This window comes from Merops nubicus, unplaced genomic scaffold (genome assembly GCF_000691845.1).
Source record: "Merops nubicus isolate BGI_N331 unplaced genomic scaffold, ASM69184v1 scaffold27230, whole genome shotgun sequence".
NCBI lineage: Eukaryota > Metazoa > Chordata > Aves > Coraciiformes > Meropidae > Merops > Merops nubicus.
The window spans coordinates 3,808-14,862 of record NW_008582607.1 but is presented as its reverse complement, the minus strand read 5'-3'; the positions used below and the strand labels follow the sequence as shown (position 1 = coordinate 14,862).

Genomic DNA, 11,055 nt, shown 5'->3' with positions numbered 1-11,055 from the left:
CGCAGTGCCCGTGCCCAGCCCGCGGCCCCGCTCCCACCCGCCTCTCGGGGACGCGCAGACACCCCTGCACGGCGCCACAGTACTCACAAAAAAGCCGCAGGATGCTTTGACTGTTGGGGCCTCGGGGAACTTGAGCGAAAGGACACCTGCGGGCAGACACGGCCCAGGTTAGCAGCCAGACACACCGCACGCCACCCCAGATCAGCCCGTGCCCGTGGTACTCACCGCACTGAAACACTGCTTTGACATCCAGGTTGCTACACAGGAAGAGGTCTGGCTTCCTTTTCAGAGCCTGCAAGGCACACAGACAGGCAGCATAAACCCGGCGCTGCAGAGGCAGCCACGAAGCCTCCGAGGAACCTGGTGCACCAGACAGCCTCTGCCTGGACGCACACTTACCTGGGCACAGCCACGATAAACGGCAGGCTCACACAGTACAGCAGGAAACCATCACTTTTCCCCCCCAAGAAAATGTCATTCAAGCAGCCAGGCAGCTGGCAGCTATGGCCAGGAACCACCGACCTCAGGACCCGCAGGTAGAGGCCACGGCAGTGTACACACAAATGGTCTGGATGCAGAGATGGGACAAAAAGCTCCTGTCCCACTAGAGCAGGCCAGACAGCAGCAGTGCTCCCAGGATAAGGGCAGCTATGCGGAGACCAGCAGAGCCCAGCCACCTCTGTGCTTTGCTTCTCTCTTCAAGATGCTGGTGTCCTTGCAGTCAGAGCAACTGCTTCAAGCGGTGACCCAACACTGGCCCAGCAGTTCACTCTGCTTTGGCTCTCAGGCACAGCTGACAACGAGATACCAACACTCTTTGGCAGTTCCTGAGCAGCGAGTCTGAGAACAGAAAGGCTTTGGGATTTTTTCTGCCACATGGCAATCCCACCAGCCTCTGTGGGGGTCAGACACTGCTTCTGGGGACACCCTGAGCTATAGCACTGCGTGCAGTGGCTTGGTCCCCCTTGTGCTGGCACTGGGCAGTTACTGGACAGAAATGTTTGAGCTCCCACTCCAACGGAAGGGTTTCTGCCCTGCCACAGTGAGCCCTGCTAAGGCAGCCATGTCCACGCCCTGACCACCATGTCACTGTGCCCACTGCTGGGTCCCAGCACTAGGAATGACAGCCAAGCCTCCTGCCCCACTGTCACTGCAACACAGCAGTGGAGTGGCTGGGCTCTGAGCCTGCAGCTCAGAGAGCAGGCCACCAGGGCAGGCAGCCCTCAGCAGAGCTGTGTGCAGGGCCACTGCTGCCCTCTGAGCCTGCTCCTGAGGGTGAAAGCAGGGACAACTCTGAGCCAGCAGCACCCAGGATGCATGGCCATCCCCCCATAGCCACAGTCTCTACCTGGTGCAAAACAAACTTATTTCCCACCCCTTCTTCTCCATGGAAAGCCCATGGCCATCTGCCCAGTGCAGAGAACATGGTGGAGACCAAGAAGCCGAGAGGCAGGTTTCAGTGTTACCCCACCACCTTTCTGACCCTTTGTATGACACGCTGCAAGACAGGACTCAGGTTTGGGCATAGAAGTCATCGCTGTACCAGGCAGAGATGGCACAACTGCAGGGACTTCTGCTTCCCTGCTAGATACAAGTGTAGACCTCCACAGGGGCAATCATGGTCTCCATTTTACCTGTGCATGTGCGTGCAGCCTGTGCACCATCCCTCCTGACATGCCAGCACCCACGTCAGAAGGCTAGCTAGTGGCTGGGCAATGGTTTAGAAACACATCCACTCATCATAGCTGCCCCACACTGGACGAACACTTGCAAGAGATGTTGTAGCTTTAGCTGTAGGAGATGACACCCGCTTGGGCCCCTGGTGCAGGCTCTGGAGCAGTGACCACAAGCCCCTCCCCTAGCAGCATGCTGCTCAAGGGCAGCTGGCTCCCCTGATACCACCCAACTGTAGGTTCCTCTATGCTGCCTGTCCAAGGGGCTGGTTTTAATCCAAGTCCTGTGCACTGCAAGACCATTCAGTTGGTACAAGAGTCTTCCAGCATGCTCAGATTGCCACCTACCTGCAGGATGCCTCTCCTAGCAAAACCTGACCCCTCTGTGGCTGGCAGAGCCTCCCAAGCTCTCCTGCAGACTTGCTGCTCCTCACTCTGTCCATGCCATGGAGGAAAGCATGCCAATATTGGGAGGGTTCCTTCTCATAGGACACTTCCACCAAGGGAGCATGGAGTACAAGCCCAACCTGGGCACATGTACATGTCTATTACAGACAGAGATGCCTTTTACTGCCATGAGATGCAGCCCTGTGGAGCTTCACCCATTAGCAAGCAGAACCAGCTGCTCTTTCCCAGCACTTGGAACCCTGCTCCAGCTCTGGGGCTTCTTACTGCCAGTCTGTCCTGTCTCCTGCCTGAGCCGGTCTGCTCAGCCAAACATGTTCTGGGATGGGGACAGGTCTCTAAATGCTTTCAAATGTCCCCCACATCCTCTGCTGCAGCAGCCACTGCAGAGGTAGGCATTGGCTCTCTGGAGAGGGCTGTCCTGCAGGCTGGTACAGGAAGGATACTGGGTTCCTCTCCACAGCAGCTGGAGGCCCCCCAGACAGATCTTCAGAGCTGGCTCTTCTGTACCCAGCTCTTCAGAGGCAGGCAGGCAGGGAACAGACACTGAACCTCACTCCTCCAGCAGACAGGGAACAATGTGGGGGCCATACAAGCCAGTTCCTGTAGCTCTCCAAAACACACGGCTCAAGCCCCTGTGTCTGGTGCCCCCACTTCTTCCCAGACCACACACCTGTCAGAGCAGAGCCTCCAGCTTTGGAAAAGGCCCATGATCATGGCCAGGCACCAGGGCCAGGGATCTGGGGAGAGGGGATGCCGAGCCCCTGTCCTCCACGGGGCTCTATGACTCTGGCTGGAGCAGGTGTGGTGAGCTCAAGGATTGCAGAGTGCAGCCTGGACCAGCCCTCCTGGGGAGGGAGGGAGGTGGGGGTTGGCGGTGGCTGGGCCATCACAGGTCAGTCCTGCGTCTTCTGCCTGGCAGGGCCATGCTTGCCCAGTCTGCCCCGGGCTCCTGATCAGGGGAGGTCACCACAGTGCTCCCAAGGTCTGTGCTGGCATGGAGCCCTGCCAGGATGGGTGCATGTGCCTGCAGCCGCCGGTGGGAAGGCAGGCTGGGGAGCCCCAAAAGGTCCTACCTGCAACCGGGAGCATGCACAGGAGTGACACCTGCTGGCCAGGGAGCAGGTGAGAGCTCCCTAACTCCTGAACCTCCTGCCTGGGTGTGGAGAGGCGGACCCAGGCCAAGCCCCAGCCACCACGGTCCTGGCCATGGGCACTCCGGCCGCACGGGCGGCACCGAGCCCTGCAGCCCTCCAGGCAGGATACTCTCCTCGGGCACAGCAGCAGCAGCGACGCTCCGCACCACTCCCAGCACGCAACAGAGGCAGGAGGGGAACAGCTGGGGACACATCTCAACACAAAGGGTTGTGCCAGCAGCACTCTGTGCATCCTTACAGCAGACTCATTATTTTATACTTAGCTTTGAGTAGTAACAATAACTCCAGGGTCTCCAGCATCTGTATGACATTTGGTCCAGGCCAGCATGCTCTCGTGATCAGCCAGCCATGGTCAGGAATGTTTTGCCAATTAACATGGTGGCAAAACGATCAGCTACACCAACTGGGCAGTCCCACAGGCTGCAACCAAGCCCAAATGAATATAGAGAGATGGCTCCCTGTGAGCTGGTGACAGCGAGCTGATGTGCAGGTATCAGAAGGTAGGAGAGTACTTGCTGGCAAAGGGAGAGGACAAAAACACTGTCCGCAAGGAGAAACCAGACAAATTTGAAATACAGATGTTACTTCCAACAAGGTGATCAACCACAGGAGCAGATGGTCGGAGAAGTGGGAAAGTCTCCACCTTGACACACCCTGGGGTCCAGACTTGTTGCTGCTCCACAAGAAGCACTACTTTGCCAAGAGATCTGCAGGTGGAGCAGGCTGGGCTGAAAACACAGCCCCCACCACAAGAAAATCAGATATGAAGAGATCTGCAGTTCTCTCTGACTTTAATCCTTGGATCTACAAATGCTTAACAGCATCACTGCAGAGCATGGTCCCATGGAAGAGGACAGACCCATCTCTGCCATCAGACAGCTCTTGAAGTCCTGAGAGCAAGAAGCCAAGCAGGGATGGTAAGATCATTTCTTCACAGGTTTCAAAGCACCTCACCAGATCATCAGTCTTGGAAGAGGGATGGGCCAAGGAAAAGGAAGAAACCTTGAAATAAGTGTGAGGAGACAGGATGGGGATGGGACCCTTTGGTCTCTTGGGGCTTCTGGAATAAAAAGTCCAGGAAAACATCAGGTCTTGAGTGGCTGTGGGAAGTGGTTGGCTCGCCCCTTGCAGTGATCCACGATGGAGCAGCCATGGAAGGAGGATCCTCTGAGCTGCTCCTGTAACAGGACATCCAAAGGACATGTCCATGGCCTGACAAGGACCAGGCTGGCTGCCAGCACACTGCCCCAGCCATGCCTGCAGATCCTGCCCATGAAGGCCACGTGTAACAGCTTCCCAGCAGCCATGATGGGTGGTGTTTGCTCTGACAGCACTCTCCGTAGAAGTGCAGCATGATTGCATTCTTCCCTTCAACAGAGCACAAACTTGCCGTGTCCAAACACAGACAGGGACCTCAAGCCAGAGAGAAACTCAGCATGTTCCAAAGAAACAACAGCCAGCCTTAGAAGAGTCTCTCAGGGTCAACTAGTCTCCCACCCCTCCAGCAAGATAACATCTACCTGCCCTCCATGAGCAACAGGCTCTTTGAGTCCTTTCAAGCCCTCCACACGACAGCAGCTGCCTAAGTGACCTTCCAGTGCTCCTCTGTGCTCAGAAAAACCTCCTACTGCCTAACCTAGGTCCTTTTCCATGATTTCCTTCTATAACTGTTTGTCCTACTCGAGGACAGCAGAAAAGGGTTTTTTACCTATGACTGAGACATTAACTTTTACACGCCTCAAGATGCATGCAGCTCCTCAGGCTCCCGTCAGCCTTTCCTCCCCACCACACATATGAAGCGGTCATCTTCCCACATGCTTTTCTATGTGCTCTCTGGTCTGTATCTAGGAAATGTTGTGTCCCAAAGTGGGCACAGTGCATAAGCAAAGGTCCCACCAGCACTGAGCAGACAGGGAGAACATCTCCATGAACCTCACACAGGCCCCATTCACCAGTTCTCCACTCACCCATGTTAAAGTGGGTTCCACAACCAGCACCAGCAAAACTGCAAATACTTTCCAATAACCCCGATCATAATACGTCTTTCAAAGAGGAAAAGCAGAGAGAAAACACTGTGATACAGCTTGTAAGAGATGTGATGGATCTCAGGCAGATCTGAGTGTCACGAGGAGCAGACCCTGCTTACGGGGGTGAGGTGCAGCCCCCTTGCTCGCTCCGTCCCATGAGAACCACATGAGGGCCGAGCTGCCATCAGATTAGCACCCGGAGATGCCACACACCCTTCCCTGGCTGCCAGCAAGGGTGGGACAGCCACAGCTCTGGCAGCTGCCTGGGAGGTGTCCCTGAACAGCCTGCAAGCCAACATGTGGTCAGAGGTCTTACCATTACAGAAATTGAGAATGACTTTGCCAGCCCCTCCTCACCACCAACCTACCCTGAGCAGGTGCCGGGAGACCTATCTCCAGTAGGGCACCGGGTGCATCGAGGACTTCAGGGCTTCTCCCTCCTGGGCCACAGCGGGCTGAGGAGCTTCCAGGCTCCCACTGCTCCTAGCAGACGTATATACACACAGAGCATAGCACTGGCCCTGCCTGCCCACTAGTGCCAGCCCCACCGGCCAGCCTGCGGCCCCCGCTGCGCCAACACGAACCGTCCCCGTGTCCCCCTGAGCTGGCAGCACGAGAGCACACCCAGGCTGCAGCACCCCGAGAGGCTCACGAGGCTGGAGGCAGCATGGCACCCTGGCAGGCCCAGACACCACCACAAGCACGCTGCTCAGAGCCAAACCCCTGGCAGCCAAACCGGGCAGGGGCTTCCTCCTGGCCCAGGAGGCCAAGGCAGCCAGCTCAGCCTGTCCCCGCTCCAGAAGACCCATTGTGGGGCAAGTAAACGGGTTGGAAAACATCCACTTAGTGCTCCAATTTGTGTGGCACCTGAGGGTGGCCGCAGCAGCAGCCCCAAGCGCCCTGCGCCAGCCTCAGCAAGGAGAGGGGTTGGCAGCTGGAGGCTGCCCTGCAGAGGAGGGCACTGCCCTGGGGATGGTGTGAACCCAGAACTAAAGGAGAATGTTTTGTTTTCAACTTCCACGGAAACAGATGGAGAAACTCGATATTCAACTAAAAGGAAAAAAACGTTGTCAACAGAAAGCTAAAAATAGGTTTAAATTGAATTAAAAAGAGAAAGAGATAGAACAGAAAGTGAATGAATAAGAAACTAAAACACACCTGTGCCAGGAGTTGCATAAATGAATCAACAATATCAGGATGATCCCTGGGCCCTAAAAATATAATAAAGATGTAACTTAAGAGAAAAATCATACAAACAGCAACTCAACATCATATAGTTATGTGATACAGAAAGAATTTACAAGTGAAAACAGGAGTGTAAGGGAAGGAGGGGTGTGTGGGGAAGGGGATGGGTAACATGAGCAGCTTGAAGCAAGTTAAAGAAACAAAACATACAAAAAATCATGAAACTTGGAGAACCCAAGAACAGAAAGAAACTGCAAAGGAAAGGGTCTGAAGCCCCAGGGTCTCCAACTAGCACCTGGGTGCTGCAGAGCCAAGGAGATCTTCGTGTCCTTGGGGAAGAAGAGGAGGAGGAGCAGGGGCTAGCTGGGCACCATCTCCACAAGGAGAGTTAGAGCTTTTGCACTGTGGGGACTGAGCGGGTGTCTTCAGAGCACCATGTGGTCCTGGAAGATAACTGCAAGTGAACGACAACACCTCAGCAAACGCTTGACAGGCCTGGCTGGGCTCAGGCGTGCACATGCTCGTCACCAGCACTAGCTGCTCAGGAGCCTCTGGCACAGTCACCCTCCCGCCCCATTCCCAGATGCTCTCCCAGAGCCTGAGTCCAGGACCCTCCTCCTGAAGGTCTCCTCCAGAATCCCCCTGGGAGAGAGCAGCTCAGTGCCCAGAGACCTCCATGCCAGCACCACTCACCCTACCTTGGCATCTGACTGTGCACACACATGTCTTGGCCCCTGTGGGGTCAGTCATCTCCCCCTCTCCTGCAGCCCGTGGGCTCAGCAGAAAGGGCTCACCCTGCTCAGGGCCAGCTGCCCACTGAAGGGGACCCACGGGGTGGGTGGGAGCATGGTCCTGAGTACACAGCGAGCTGGCCGACCGCTTGCCTGAGCAAAGCTCGTGTCCAAGTGTTGGCACAGCTCAGGCTCTGTCCCCTCCCCTTTCCTCCTGCAGCCATGCCCGCTGCTGCCTGGAGGCACTGCGCCTCCCGGGGCGCTGAGCCAAAGGGGACTCAGCACAGACACACCCACACCCGGCTGGCAGAAGCAGGGACCTGATCTCTGGGTAAGCCCAGCCTGCTCACCACTGACCCCAGGGACAGCTCAGCTCAGCACAGTGGGATGTGCTCGGATCGTGGCACGATGACGAAGCAGGGGTCACTGTGCCTCCCCCGCCTCTCTAGAGTGCCCCGAGCCTTGGACTGGGGACAGCATCGCCCTGCAGAGCACCCAGCTCTGAGCAAAGGACAAGACCCCTTGGGGACCGCATACAGAGGTGCTGAAGGACCAGAGCCAGCAGCTCCAATGTACATGTGTCCCTGTTAAGGGGCAAGTCACCAAGAGGCTGAAGGCAGCCATGGTGGGGAGGGGCCTGTCCTAACCCCATTTGCTTTTTGTAGGGTGGGCAGCAAGGCGAAGAGGGGAGGTTGCCAGCATCCTCAGCATCACAGCAGTGGCTCGGTGGTCAGCTGTGCCTCTGGAAAGGTCATTTCCCAGATGTTCACACACACTAATCCTCCTGCTCGTGCAAGGGCTTCATTGCTGGCCACTATAAGCAGCATGGCCCCCAGAGGATCTCCCGGGGAGCACAGCCTCCTTGCCAAGCAGGGCTGGAGCTCCATCTCGAACCTTGCAGCACGCGATGCCCAGCACTGCTGCAGAAGTGCAGCTGTCACACCAGTACAGAGTCTTGCCCGGGGGTTTCCTGCTTCTGTTGCCCTGCAGGGAAGGTACCCACCTTCCAAGGGTTAGGATGAATCCAAGAAACAGAGATGGCCCCATTAGCTTAGCTAGGAGTGAAAACAGCCATTCCCGTAAGACGCCTCCAGACTCCGTGCATGCAACAGCCTGACAACAGCTCCAGCATGAAGGAGGGTTAATCGCACGTACCTTGCTGGAAGAGGGTCAGCGTGACTGAGGTAACGAGCAAGAAGAGAGCCTTGATGGGAGGGAAGTGGGCAGGCTCGTGGGCGAAGATGTGAACCAGCTGCAAGAGAGAGAGGACTGAAGCTGCTGCTGGCCCTGCATGCCCCCAGCCCCCTCAGGTAGCAGCAGCTCCCACCCCGAGCACAGCTCCGTACCTGCCGGGTGAGGTCGATGGCGGAAGCCTGGGGGATGGTGCTGTACATCTGCCCCAGCATCTCGCACAGCTGAGGTACCATGGGGGCAAAATCATCCAGGAGGGTCTTCACAGACTTCTCAAAGATGGCACAGACAGACTGTGGGAGAAGAGGGATTGCGTGAGCAACTGGCATCAGGAGACCTGTCCTGGGGAGCAGGGCTTGATGGATGGGTCCCAAGGGAGGGAAGAGCTGGCAATGGGGACAGGGACCAGCCAGACAGAGGGCTCTGGCACCAGTACCAGACCTGCTCTGGTACTGGTGCCCTGCCCTGCAGCACAGGATGCTCCCAGTGACCATGAAACATCCTTCCCACTGCAGCAGGAAGTCTCCCCGAGGGCCAGGGGGAAGTGGCCAGGGGGATGTAGCAGATGGGCAAAGCTCTGGACTGAGCAAACTGGAGAAACACCAGAAGACACAAGTCCAGATCAGAGCAGAGCTATCCTCTTACAGAACACAGGTTTGGTAGACTTCCACCTCCCCTCTCTCTGCTCATGGCAGGGCCTCTGTAACTGGAGAGGAGCAGAACTGATGGGGCACAAGACAGACAAAAATGGCTGCTGGTGACAGCAAGCAGCACTGGTCCAGACAACCCAGCAAGACATCCCTCTTACAAGACATCACCCAGACTCTGTCCTTTGCTGTCCTCAGCTCAGGTCAGCAAGGACAGGCAGAGCTGCAAAGCAGTATACAGGAGGAGCCTGGTTACCTCCACCACCTGGGCATCATTCAGCCACTTGCTGAGAACCTTCTGTATGAGCTGGAAGACTTGCTGCAGAACCACCACCACCTGGAAAGAAAGAGAGGCACTGAAGAGAACTAGCCCCCACAGCATGGGAGAGGGGAGACTCAAGACTAAGCATGGCCTGGACTCAAATCTTCAAGGACCACTGCCCCCTCCAATCTCCAAAGCTGGGCAGCTTTCTTCCCTGCTGAAGCAGCCTGGCACAGCTCACAGCTGGCAGGTGGCACCCAGGCTGTCCTCTAGAACAGCACCCAGCCAAGAGGGATCCCGCAGGTCAGCTCTGCCCACCTCAGGAGCAGTGGGATGAGCTGAAGGAGTTGTTTTAGCTAGAACGTACCAGCAGTACTCTCTTCACGGTACACACTGCACTTCCCACAACCCCACCCTCCTGGCACCAGCAGAGAATGGAGAGGCTTTGGTCAGGCTGTGGCAAAGAGCACCAAGCTACTGCTCTACTCACTGGGTTGGGTCCTTGCTGCACTGGCATTTTCTTGACCTCGGTGCTTTCATGGTCATCATCGTGGTGACTGATGTCTAGAGTGGTGAAGAGATTGGAGAGCAGGCCCAGGATGTGGATGATGGCCAGCTTGTTGGAGGGATTGGGCTGCCAGGAAAAATAAAGCCAAAGCATGACACAGACTGCATTGCTCAATCACAGTCATGCCTTGGGGATCCTAGGTAACCAGGACTGAAGAGGCAAAGTGCCAGAGAGGGGTTCCCTGCACTGTGCTGTTTCTTGAGACCACGTTCAGGAGCGCTGCTTCCACACAGCAGCCCCAGGGCTACAGCCAGCAGGAGAAACCAGTTCTGGATGGAGGCAGCACACAGGCACTCACCGTTTCGTCAGCCAGCTTTTCCAGCTGCTGGATGTAAGGGGTGATCAGGGAGTGCAAGTTCTTCAAGATCTCCTCCACTTGCAGTGCAGAGAGCAGGAAACCAAGGGCCTGCATCAGCCACATGCACTGGCTCGTCTAGGACAGAGGAGAGGAGACACAACGGGGCAGGTTACTGCCCAGCCTGCAGCCCTACCCCACACACACCAGCAAAGACAGCTGCCAGGGGCCCAGCCAGCAAAGCCAGGACCCTGCTGTGCTGCAGCTCCTGAGCTGCTCTGTGTGGGTCACTCCAGGTGCAGCCCACCGCAAAGAGAGGGGAGCAGCTCCCTACCAGCACAGCAGGACCCAGGGAACAGGCACTCTGCCACCAGCACACCTGGCCTCTTCACAGCAACCCACCAGGGGAAGACCAGCTGGTGCCTAGAGATCTCCACGCTGGCCTCACTCCTGCCGCGGCACACCGTCCTTTGCCGCGCCTGTCTCGGACCCTGTGCCGTCAACTGTCCCACCCTGCCCTGGCTGTGGGCACAGCCGGGGCTCTGCTGCCACACTTGGCTCCCTTCTTTTTCCTTTTGAAGACATCCCTCCTGTCTCAGCATCCTTAAGCCTGGAGGGACTGAGAACTGCTCAAGTTAAGCCTCCCTGGGGGCTTCCCTCTCTGTGAGGACATATCCCTCAGTGTGACCCCCAGCCCTCATGTGGCGGAAGCCTGACAGCCAGCGGGTACTCCTGGCCCTGCTCATGATGCCCACAGCACTGAGCTGTCCTCCAGGGATAGCCCAGCTCATGACACCACCCCTTGTGTCTTCAGCTGAGGGCAGCTAAGGGGTACAGGGGACAGAGGGGGGCAAGCAGAACTAGCCAGAGGTGGGCGCCAGCCCCTCTTACCTTGTGAATCTGCTTCATCAACA

The 11,055-nt window shown here is 56.8% G+C and overlaps 1 protein-coding gene across 1 annotated transcript in view; it reads right to left on the bottom strand.

Moving 5' to 3' along the window:
* Positions 1–87: 87 nt before the first annotated feature.
* IPO13 (importin 13) overlaps positions 88–11,055 on the bottom strand; it is a gene marked incomplete at its 3' end in the record, with an annotated part of 14,769 nt that continues 3,801 nt past the window's right edge. The window contains exons 7-15 of the mRNA XM_008938196.1: positions 11,033–11,055; positions 10,145–10,279; positions 9,769–9,912; positions 9,273–9,353; positions 8,525–8,662; positions 8,334–8,430; positions 6,421–6,473; positions 226–292; positions 88–146 (exon numbers count right to left, since the gene is read on the bottom strand). Of these exons, the coding sequence (XP_008936444.1) occupies positions 88–146; positions 226–292; positions 6,421–6,473; positions 8,334–8,430; positions 8,525–8,662; positions 9,273–9,353; positions 9,769–9,912; positions 10,145–10,279; positions 11,033–11,055 (797 nt within the window). The remainder of the gene's footprint in view (positions 147–225; positions 293–6,420; positions 6,474–8,333; positions 8,431–8,524; positions 8,663–9,272; positions 9,354–9,768; positions 9,913–10,144; positions 10,280–11,032) is intronic.